The following is an 11,320-nucleotide window of genomic DNA, read 5'->3' as shown; positions in this document are numbered from 1 at the left end:
GTAGCCAACAAGTTCCCTATATCAACTTTATAAGGTGAAAATAATCCAGTGTTGTGTTCAAAGCTCTTTACTGCTGCACAAAAGTGGCCAAAAAAAACAGGTTTAAGTTCATTATAAGTTACCTTGTGAGACACATAGTCACAATTAATTCCCCCCATATAATGTCAATATGGTATAAATACAATTCATTCATGTTACTGGATACTGTTACAGCTGAGTCCATTTAGCTGAACTTGGAGGGTTAACAGTGAACCGAAACACACTCGGTTGATTAAAAAGGGAGATACAAGTAAAAAATCTATTTTAATTTAACGTGTATTTTAGAAAAAAACATGTCAAAAGTGACGCACGGAAATCAATTAGTGCCCCATCCCCTTTACAGCCAACAGCGCGTGCCATGAATTGCTGCGCGAGGGGACACGGAGAGACACACAGAGAGCGCACGCACACAGGTTGGGGGGGGATATTACATTACATTGTGACACTTGTGACACGTGAAGCTCACTTTTTTCCTTCTCCTCGCGCGCCCGTGTGAAAGCGCCGCGTGCTTGCGGACTGTAACGGGAACCTTCAGTGCCAGCGTGCGTCCGGGGGACTCTCCCTCCGCAGAGGCAGCGATGACACGGTCCTCATTTCCGAGAGCCCCTCTGAGCGCGCGGGAGCTGGACCTGAATGGGAACAACCACGTGGAATTTGTGAAATGACGTCCAGTGCCGCATCCTTCCCGCAGCTCAGATTTGCGGTGAAACTTTCCAATAATGTGGAGAATTACTCAAATAATGCGCCGGTAACAGAGGGGATGCTTATCTCGAGCGTGAGTTTAAGGAGTCAAATGAAGGTGTAGTGATATTTCTTTTTTTTTTTTTACACTGTTGGGGATGAAGGCAGACCGACGAACTATGAACTTGTGGATATTAATCTTAAACTTTTATTTGTGCTGGACTTCGGTTGACGCACAGGTAAGGAAAACATGCATCCACTTTACGCTTTGTAACAGTCGCTAAAATGTGCTGCGTATTTATTTTTTTGCATTATAACAATTAACCCTTCCTGCATGTTCAAAAACACCTTAATATGAATATATCAGCTAATTTGGGAGGGACCCCCAGCAGAAAACCCTTTGGATTACACAAGGAATATAGCAGTTTACGCTATATTCAAGCTCTAAAGAACATAATTGATATTTCTTTTATTTCTCCATATTCTATATTTCCTGTCTTACAGTGTCGCGGAGGTATTTGATGATCTGTTTTGTTGTGAAATATATTTTCTGACAGCAGAAAGTGGCTGTCTGTAGAGTGTATAGTCTGCAGCTCTGTAACACCCAACCTGTTGATGCGGGGCCAATATCTGCGTCTCTTTTTCCTTTCTGAAATATTTCTGAAATATTCCCATTTATATTGCTTGACTTTTCAGGAGGTGTTTGTTCTTGATTTGAGGGGCTGTGCCAATAGCCGTCGTCTGCCAATTTGTCTCACACTCTGGCTGATTACATTATCTGATCAGCTCTCTCCAGCATCTGGGTGTATCTTATATGGTTTCTAATTAAATAAATAAGTGAGATCGATATCTGGTGCCAACCCATAAAAAGGGTTGAACCTGGCTCCTCTAAATCCGAGAAGTGCTTTAATCTCACATGATCAGATGAGCAAATGTTTCATTTTGAATGTTGGCAGTGATGAGCTGTAAGAGAAAGGGACAGAGGCACCAGGTTATTTGTCTGTGAGATTTGTTCAGAATTGAGTGTAATGGGATGTAAATGGGGGTCTTATTTTGAACTGAGAGCTCCTTTATAATCAGCACCATGGTCAGCGCCTTCAGAACCAAGAGTCAGGACCTTTAAAAATACTGCATAGAGTGGACACAGTGTAAGAAACACTGCAAGGAATAACAACATTATGCTGCTGTGAAATTTCAAATAAGAAGAAAAAACGATATGGTCAATTCAAATATTGTTGCTTTTCGAGTTTTCTTTTTTAAATCTGCAAATATCTGAGTCAGTAAGAGTGATCCAATAAAAAAAAATAAACTAGCATCTGTGTCTGTACTTTAATATAACTTAAGACCATCTCATATTGACAGTAGAAGATCAAATCCCTCCGGAGACGTGGGCTTTGGCTCAATAATCACACTGAATTCCAGTTTTGATTCACTTCTATTAGTCAGCCTGACATCATGTTTGTCTTGTCGGGGAGGGCATGTTACTTTATTCTTTGTTTCGCCCTAACCAGTCACTGGTGAGTGACGAATCCATTGATGCAGATGTTCTTCTCAGTTGACACAGAAGCTCTGGTTGGAACTGGAACAATCATCTTTAATTATGAAGTATAATTTCCACATTAAAATACTTTAAAAATACATCTATTCCTTTCCAGAATCCATGAATATGCAAATGTTGTGCATTTTGCTGCTGCACACAAGATGTCTCCTACTTCACTGTTAAGTCCACTGTCAGTGTATTTGCACCGGTGGCTTCAAGTTCCTACATCACACTTCTATAAAATGTAAAACTTGTAACAAGTGTTCATTATTGGAGTGCAGCTATTCTCTGCAAGTCTTTTTTTCATGCAACTCATTTCCTAAGTAGTTTTATAGGGGCTGCCTTATGAACTTATTGCTACTTGTAGCTGCCTCCTGTAATCTGCAGAGTGAAACTAGACTACTAGTTACATAACTTCTTGAAATCAAGCTCTAGGGAATAACTTTCTGATTATGATTTGATGTTAATCCTTTCAGATGTGTTCTTGATTGTGCATGAAAACGAGTTGCCTCAGGAATGTATACATCTAAAACTAGACGTGCACTTTACTCATCTCTGAACATGCAAACATGAAACACAAATGGTCAAAAGCAGCACTGGGACTTCTTCTTTGAAACGTTATTTGTGGTACGCCTGCGGCTATCTTTATATTTGCACATGAATAGATCCTAGAACTCTCAGCGAGGGAGAAGAAATCTGCTTTTAAGTTTCTTCCAGTAACATTTTTTTTGTGAAAACAAACATCCATATCACATAAACATTTGAATGCAGAGTATTTCTAAAGTACCTGGAAGGTATCTTTAATAGTGATTAAGACCAACGTGTGTGAAATGTACAAATACAAGTTTACCCATAACTTACTGTCCATAAATCATACTCGGCCAATGGCATCGCATCAAATATGTCTGATATATCTAAATTTGTAACGGAGTTCATTGAACACACACATAGTAAGAAGTCAAAAGTGGCCATTCTCATCATCTCTGACTTGTAGGATAACAGCCAAGTCTAACAAATGTATTTCCATGATGAGGCTAGTGAACTTAACCACAATGGATCACTTTAAAGACACAATAGCTTGCTTTTCATCTCTGTGATTGAAACTTCACTCCTGTCTCTTTTTCCCCTCATCATTCTCTCTCAACATATCTCATTCTGCAACCCTGTTTCCTAATAATGTTATTTTTGTTGTTTTTTAAATACGTTTTGGAGGAAATGTTGTACATTTTCTCCAGTTGATTAAATGCTCCATACTTGTGCTGCGTATGAGCCACAGGGAGATGGTTGGGGTGGATGGTGGGCGTACAAAGCACAGACTTTGATTCTGGAGAATGTGTGTCATGTGCCCCATGTGTGGTTAGGTTTAGGCTACAAAAAGTGGTCAGAGAAAGATGGTGGTTAGTGTAGGATTGTAACTTTAGTTTTAAATGTTGAAGAAATAAACATGTGTTCAATATGATTAAAAAAATATATATATATATATATATATTATTATTATTATTATTGTTATGGCTTTTTAAAGGCTTTTTAATAGATAGAGACTGAGATCAACAGAAATGTCTTTAACATATTCGGGCACAAGTCCAGTCTAAGCTTTCCTGCCACAAAAGTCTGAGTCTTTATTGAATGGGGTGACATTATTGAAATTGATTTACCATACTAAACACTACTGAGAAATGATAGACACGTCAGTAAACAGCATCTTCTCTCTGCTGCACACCCACTCTGACGCATGTCCATGTTATTGGTAGTCAATATGCCTGATTTGTGTGCTTAACAGTGTTTTAGGAATCAAATTTGACATGGATTTGGAAACTACTTGGTATTATAAATAAAATGTTATTCTCCTTGACAGCCTGACAGATTGTGACAGAATGAATCCATAATGATGTCTTTATTAAAACATGTACAGAAGTGAAATAAGCATAATAATTGCTATCTCTACAGACAAGTATCGATGGTGGAAAGTTTCGGGCTGTGCCTACAAGACTATTACAATGTCCCAATGTGGTTATAAATACAAATAAACTTTATCTTATTTGTTAACACTTCTACATCTGTTCATTAACCTGATATGACATATCTGATGGCACACGCTCTCTTGAGACTCGTTAGTTTGCTGTTACAGCTTTAACTGATTTCAGGTATTGACAAAATGTCCTGGATTTCAACAGTTAAGTAACTCCCACCTCAGTATGGGTCTAAGTAAAAAAAAAAAAACACAAAGCGTGGGTTTGTTGGTCTGCTGCTTTCTAGTTATAAGAGTAAATGGCCGTCCACACCAAGAACAATAATATCGACAAATATATTGTTTTAAAAAGCTAACTCAAGTGAATGGCCCACACCACAACTAATGACAACGACAGTGACGTACGATACCGTGGGGATCACTTTCAGAGTAATTTGATGAATCATATTGTGGTACATATGTTTTTAAACTCTTATATAACTTAATATTAGGGTACAAATTACAGAAAAAACCTTTACCTAAGACATGCTGCCAAATAATCTTTGGTGCTGTTTGTTGGTCCTCAGAGGCAGATTCCAGGCCCCCTCTCTGGAAAAGTCCCTGTTGGTTCTTACTTTTTTTTGTTTTAAGCTGTCTTGTCGTCTTGTCTTTGGACATCTTTGTGAACCAATAACTTTCTGGGTTGCTTTTGTTTCTTTGTTTCTTTGTTTCTTTGCTCATACAGAAGCTGTTTTAATAGGTTTGGGAAAGATGAATGATCTATGAAGTATTATATTGGTTGGTTTCTTTATGAGACACTGAGCTGGGTTTCTACAGCTAAAGATTGGATCTTGTTTCCTCACATTACAAGTCTCGATGGTGGTTCGGGAACAGGGAGATCAGCCACCTGCACTGGCTCAGACTATTTCTTCAAGAAAATATTGGCAATTTCAACTTCAACTGAAGCTAGACTGTTAGCTTGTTAGGCTGAAAGCGGGATGTCAATGACTAAAAGCTTACCTTTCCTTTTGAGCAGCATTGTTGTAAATTCTCTTTTCCCAACAGTTTTCCATTGTAGTGCAAGTGTTAAATGGAGGTATGAATGAAGTATTTTTTTAGTTTTGAGATTTTAACTGTGGCTTCAGTGACATAGTTCTATAAGGATGACTCAAATATTTTAATTTACTTAATTTAATAATTTTTCCAAATCTTCAAAGTTGAGGGTTTGGGTTTTTTGGTACTGGATCACAGTTTGCTAACTTACAGCAGCGCAGACAGACGCTGTCGTTTAGTTTATTTAAAATAAGATAAACATATGCCCACCTTCCTTCTTCAGCTGTCAGATAGTATGACAGATGGAGTTGTTTGTGCCAGAATTTTGGCAATTCAATTTAAATGAGTGACTACTTATGACGTCAAGTTGTGAACAATCAAACTTTAAATGCCCAAGACACCCTGCAAAAAAGAGCAGGAGCCTCTTGGATGGGTGTATCTGAGCAGCAGTAGATATCAGTGTTTGCATATTCAAACCAATAGACCAATAGGCAAAACAATATCACTCCACAGTTTGGGAATTATACAAATCCTCTTGAATAGTGTGTTCTTTCATTTGTAGTGAAGTGAATCAACCTTGTAGAAAAAGCTCTTGAATAGAGTAAAAAACAACAAATGATCAATATGTGAAGAGATTTAAAAGTTCTAAATTATGGTAGCGTTAAATAGATTGTTAGTACAATAAGGGCTTGTGCAATTTACCTTCCTAAATAATTAATCAGGTGGTTCCTGATTGATTTCTAATGCCACAAGACTAAAGTATATATCCACAGTAGCAGCTCTGTGAGGCTGTAATACTCAGCAGAAAACAATATTGTTGCACATAGAAAAAATGTTGGAAGTGTGGCTTCGTGCCAGACCTAGCAGTGCTTTAAATGTTAGTAAAACTTAATGCAGAATGGAAGATTAGATGAGAGAAAATGAATATGTGTATGTATACATTAACATATAAAATGTACAATAAAAAGCTGTTTCCCTCTGTTTTCTGTTTCTTGTTTTTGTTGATTTTCATCCACTTGGTAGCCACAAATGTTGGCCTGGCCCACAGCAGGTAGTATATGGAAAAATGTGGCAAATGTTATTGAAAAGCCAAAAGCAATGAGTGATTTATTCACATGAAGACGCTGGGTCACAGACCTGATCTTGTTTGTTGTGCTCCACAGATGGGGTTTGATGGTCCGCTCTCTGCACAGGAGCAGATGTACATCCTTTATGAAATCAAACTGCAGTGCTACCAGAACCTCTCCAGCATTGAACCAGGGTCCACAGGTATAAAACGTGCACAGAAAGTTACATTTTCATAAAATGCTATACGATTCTGCACATCTGGGATAATCTGAATTTGTGTTCATGTGGCAGACATGCAAATATTAAGTGTTAAAATGATGATGAGGAACGGTGCAGAAAGAATTTGGGAGCTATATATATATAAAGACAGTAAGCATATGGACAGAAGATGTATGTGAACAAGGAACTGTTTGCTCAGCCCCCTGTTACTTATTGTTGCTATGCCTGCAAGCTCTCCAATTTAGCATGGCCCAACAGTAACCTTGGCAGATTTATCACTCAAAATTCTTGGCAATATTTAAACTGAGACTTGAACAGCAGACTTGTCATTCCCTGCCACTGATAACTGTTGCTGGCAGCCCTAACCAGCTAGCTGATTAAGCCAATGTTAGCTCTATGACCTGGTTAAAAGCCCTTTGCTGCTTAATTTACATACTATCTATTAGTATTAGTATGAATGCACTAGTTTCACTGAGTCTACCCTACTTTAAGTTACTGGAATTTATTGTGAGCAAACGCTAGGAAGCATGTTAGCTACATCCATGCTAAACCAGCTAAATCTGAAATGCCTTTTAACTCTACATGTTTTAATTATGTTTTGGTCATTTCATTCAATTGAGCTTTTTTATTTGTTCCCAGTAGAGTGCTTCAGCATGCATAAAATCACACACAAAAAAAACATAAGAATCACACAATACCAGAACACATGCACATCGTTGCTTGTACAGTTGGTTGATTAAGGTCCTCTGGAGCAGGCTAGTGGCTACCATAACCTCACACACCACCTATGATAGTATAATGAACATGGATTATTATCAGCATCACCTAGCAACATGCCAATTCAGTTTAATACAACCACCATCAACAGAACAGGACTCATCTTTATGATTCTGGACTTACCATGCATTATTGTACTGTAGAGGTCTTGGGCTGCACGGAAACACTAAATCTTTTTAGTTCAGAAAACAAAACACTGTTAATGGTAGCTAACGTGTTAACAGTCTCAGCTGCTTAACCTCCATTCAGTCCTGTCCTGCTCTCCGTAATCTGTTCTGTGTTTTAATGTACACACTCAGTTTAGCTGCTCTCATTTAATTATTTTTCTGTTTCTGTTGTCAGGTAACCAAATGAGCATAAATTGTAATTTAATTGTGGCTCATTCATGTTAAAAGATGCAGGCAAACAATAACTCCTGTACTGCTGTTCTAAGACTCTGGTTAATTTATGGTGTTCTTCTGTACATTCACTAAAAAATGTGTTAAGTGCTGGCTTTAGGAGGATCTCCGACCTGATAAGATTATAATGTGGTCTTCCTCCTACATGGTAAAAAGGGAGAAAAAAGAAAAGAAAACCAGTAAAATCACATGTAACAATAAAAATGTACAGACACCATAACAGATCTATGGATTTAGCAGTAAATAAAATCTTTATCCTGAGACCAAGAGGACAATTTATAAGTGTACTGGTGGATTACTCCTAGCCTCACTGTTTGCTATGATTCACCGTGGTGCATGCCAACAGTTAAGATCAGCAGTTTGAACACGTTATGTCCACACTAAACGAGCGTGTTTCTACACCTGAAACCAGGTTTTTCACTACACATTCTCCAGATTGGATTAACCTCTTAACAATATCAGGATCCAAAGCTTGTGTAGTAGTTTTCTGTTGTCTCAAACTCTGTCTAAATCCAGATTTCTCCTTAAACTGCATTTATGTTGCACCTCACACAGTAAAGGAATGAAAGTTTGCCGGTAATGTCATTTGTGAGCCACAATAAAGCAGAATAGTGATGATGGAGAGCAGGAGAGGAAGGTTTAACCAGATGAGACTGTCTGTTGCACGGTTCAACATCTGTCTGACAGTCATTGGTTTGGTGAAGAAAAGTTTCTCCCACTTCCAATTGTTTCAGTGTGGTCGAAGAACTTTACCAAAATGACCTGAAAACACGTAGCATTTGCAGATTTACCTTGCTTAGCATGGATATAGCTAACAAACTATCTAACACTGTAGACAACTTAACTTACCTGCCAGAAGGTTATCTGTCATCAGCAGCGAAGTGAGGTTTCATTAAGTGATGACAACCGACAGTGGAAAATGTTTTTTTTAGCAAGTGATATCGAAAAGCAGTCGAACTGAACCACACAGAATTTGCCACCCTTATAATATTTTAAAAAAACAACTGAGAACTGCAAAGAGAAACTACTATGAATCACAAACAAAAAATAATGAACACAAACAGAAAATACAGGGGATACAATACGCTAAAGCTGTGATTTTATATGGAAGTGTGATTATGTCACCCATTGGTTTGTGAAGGAACCGTTTTGAAGCCTCAACTTTGGCATTATGGCCTTCGCCGTGTTGGTTTTTTGCAGCCAGTAGTGTTGACGTACTGTGAGTTGAGCTGTGCATAGAGTCGTCCGGAAACAGTGCAACTTGCCTGGTAACACATGTTCTCGTATTAAGATAAGATGTTACAGATAAACAGTACACTGAAATACGTTTCTGAACAGATTTTAGGCCATAAACAGAATCTTAATTCATATTTGATCAGCACTGACTAGTTGACAGTTTTTTTTTAGTTTGGTGCACTGCGCTTGTCAGTCACAAGGTAGCCACGCCCTAAATCATACCTTGCTTTATCGTCTATATTACTCTAAATTGGACCATAATTTACATAATGAACACCATGTTGTACGGAAGATGACTTGAGTTGGTTAACTTCACAGACCTGGAAGCTCTGTCCACTAATTATATTCTATGAATGTGCCCCATTTCGTCATATTTTTGTTTAATGAATTGCATTCCTTTCTTTGCATTTTTATTAACAGACCAATTTAACCCCATATTTGAACATCATAGGAATGTAAGTATATAATGTAGGAATCCAGTATTTCTACAGCCACAGCTCTGCAAACACGGCCCTGCTGCATGCTATAGAAATACTTGCCCACCACTTAAATCCAAAGCTTGACAGACTTTGTTAGGATCGCTCAGCTTTCATTGGACACTGTTAGGGAGAATGGTTTAGGGGATGGTCAATTAAAGAACTGTGATATGGCCTGATGTACAATTTCTATTAGGGAACCTAAAGCTGCAATTACTTCCAATCACAAAAACACTGATCTTGAAACTGCTTTCAATTGAACTGTTTTAGATGTAAAACAAGAGAGCATACAATTATCACAGTAGCAGCCAGAAGCTGAGCAATTAATACTTTTAAATGTAGCCTTTTTGACTGAGTCATTTTTATGTTTTTGAAAGAATATTCTGTGGTGATGTAAGATGAATTATGTGACTTGATTGAATAAAAAGAGCATTGCTTTTTTTGAAAGGTTGCACTTTACAATACACAATCTTTCCATTTACAATAATTTTGTGGTTAGAGCAGAGAGGAGATGAGTCAGTAGAGGTGTACATTTAGTTTTTTGGAGCGTCCATTTCCAGCCTTCATATTCAAAACGTAGGTCGCTCTCACGTGTTTGATTTTTCTGTGTCTTGCACAATGAAATCCACTGACATCCATTTGTTTATGTCAGCTTTAGTCTGCAAAGCAAAGAAACACATGCTCCTAGAAAATCAGCATAGACTTAATGTCTTACTCACTATAAAAGTGATAATCTGAGAAGGTGTTTTAAAATGTAATTACCTTTCAGAGATGCATTCAGATGCTCAATTTAAAGACCAAGAACAGGTTCTTGAAGTCAATGTTAAAGTTTTTCACATCTAATATGTAGAGTTTACTTAGAAATTGGATTCTGAGGAAGAACATTTCAGGGAGACAATGGAAGCTGTTTGTTTTCTAATTAAGACTATTATAATCACTCAGTCATTTAAATTACATAAACTCTTCTTAGATTTCAGACCCTGCGGTTTATAAAGCAGACAAAGATGAAAATCCAACATAAATTTACACAAAATACTCTCTTGTAGGAGATTTCAATGAAAAACCAATAGAAAAACAACACAAAAATTGTTAAATCTTCTTTTCTCCCTCCTCATTTCATTTGACAAACAAAACTGTTTATTACAGTCTTAATCTCATGTGGACACAAGACACAGCCTGATTAATCTGTTTTGTCTCGGCAGGATAACCTGATCTGTTGCACTCCATAATCACTTACATTATATTTCACAATTTAGTTGATCTGATTGACACAGTTTCCTGTTGTAATCAGACAATGGTATGAATATGGTGATTTAATTAACAACTGAGCGACAGCATAAAGTTGCTCGCTTTTGTTCAGTGGAGCAGAAAACTATTAACAGTTTGAAGGAAAGGGTTATTATGGTTTCTAAAAACTCATTATTATCTCTATTTTTACGCCACAGCATGCTTACCAGTGGTGGAGGAAGTATTCAGATGCTTCACTTAAGTAAAAGTACTAATACCACACTGATAAAATACTCTGTCAGAAGTAAAAGTCCTGCATGAGAGTGAGATGAAAGTATTAAATATAAAGTAAAAGTATAATGAGGAAAATGTACTTGAAGTGTTAAAAGTTAAATGTCCCATTATAAGATTATTAGTCTATAATCTACTTATATACATACAGTTTAAATTATAACAAAACACATCTTTTCATGTGTTTTGTAGGGAAAAATCTTAGATAACTAGCATGAATAGAAAAGAAAAAACTACCTCAAATTTCTGCAGTACATTACTTAAGTAAATGTACTTACTTACACCACTGATAGTTACTAAACCATAAATGGATCCATGCTCTGGTGACATTTAATTGTTACCACTGAATCTTCAGTTTGGAGATAAG

General features: G+C 37.2%; 1 protein-coding gene across 1 annotated transcript in view; it reads left to right on the top strand.

Annotated features, from left to right (window-relative positions):
- Window positions 1-501: 501 nt before the first annotated feature.
- Window positions 502-11,320, top strand: part of pth2ra (parathyroid hormone 2 receptor a) — a 55,217-nt gene continuing 44,398 nt past the window's right edge. Inside the window, exons 1-2 of the mRNA XM_051403917.1 lie at window positions 502-959; window positions 6,425-6,530. Of these exons, the coding sequence (XP_051259877.1) occupies window positions 879-959; window positions 6,425-6,530 (187 nt within the window). The 5' untranslated portion in view covers window positions 502-878. The remainder of the gene's footprint in view (window positions 960-6,424; window positions 6,531-11,320) is intronic.

Source organism: Dicentrarchus labrax, unplaced genomic scaffold (genome assembly GCF_905237075.1).
Source record: "Dicentrarchus labrax unplaced genomic scaffold, dlabrax2021, whole genome shotgun sequence".
Classification (NCBI taxonomy): domain Eukaryota; kingdom Metazoa; phylum Chordata; class Actinopteri; family Moronidae; genus Dicentrarchus; species Dicentrarchus labrax.
Note: the sequence above shows the minus strand (reverse complement) of the source record. Positions and strands in the feature narration are given on the sequence as shown.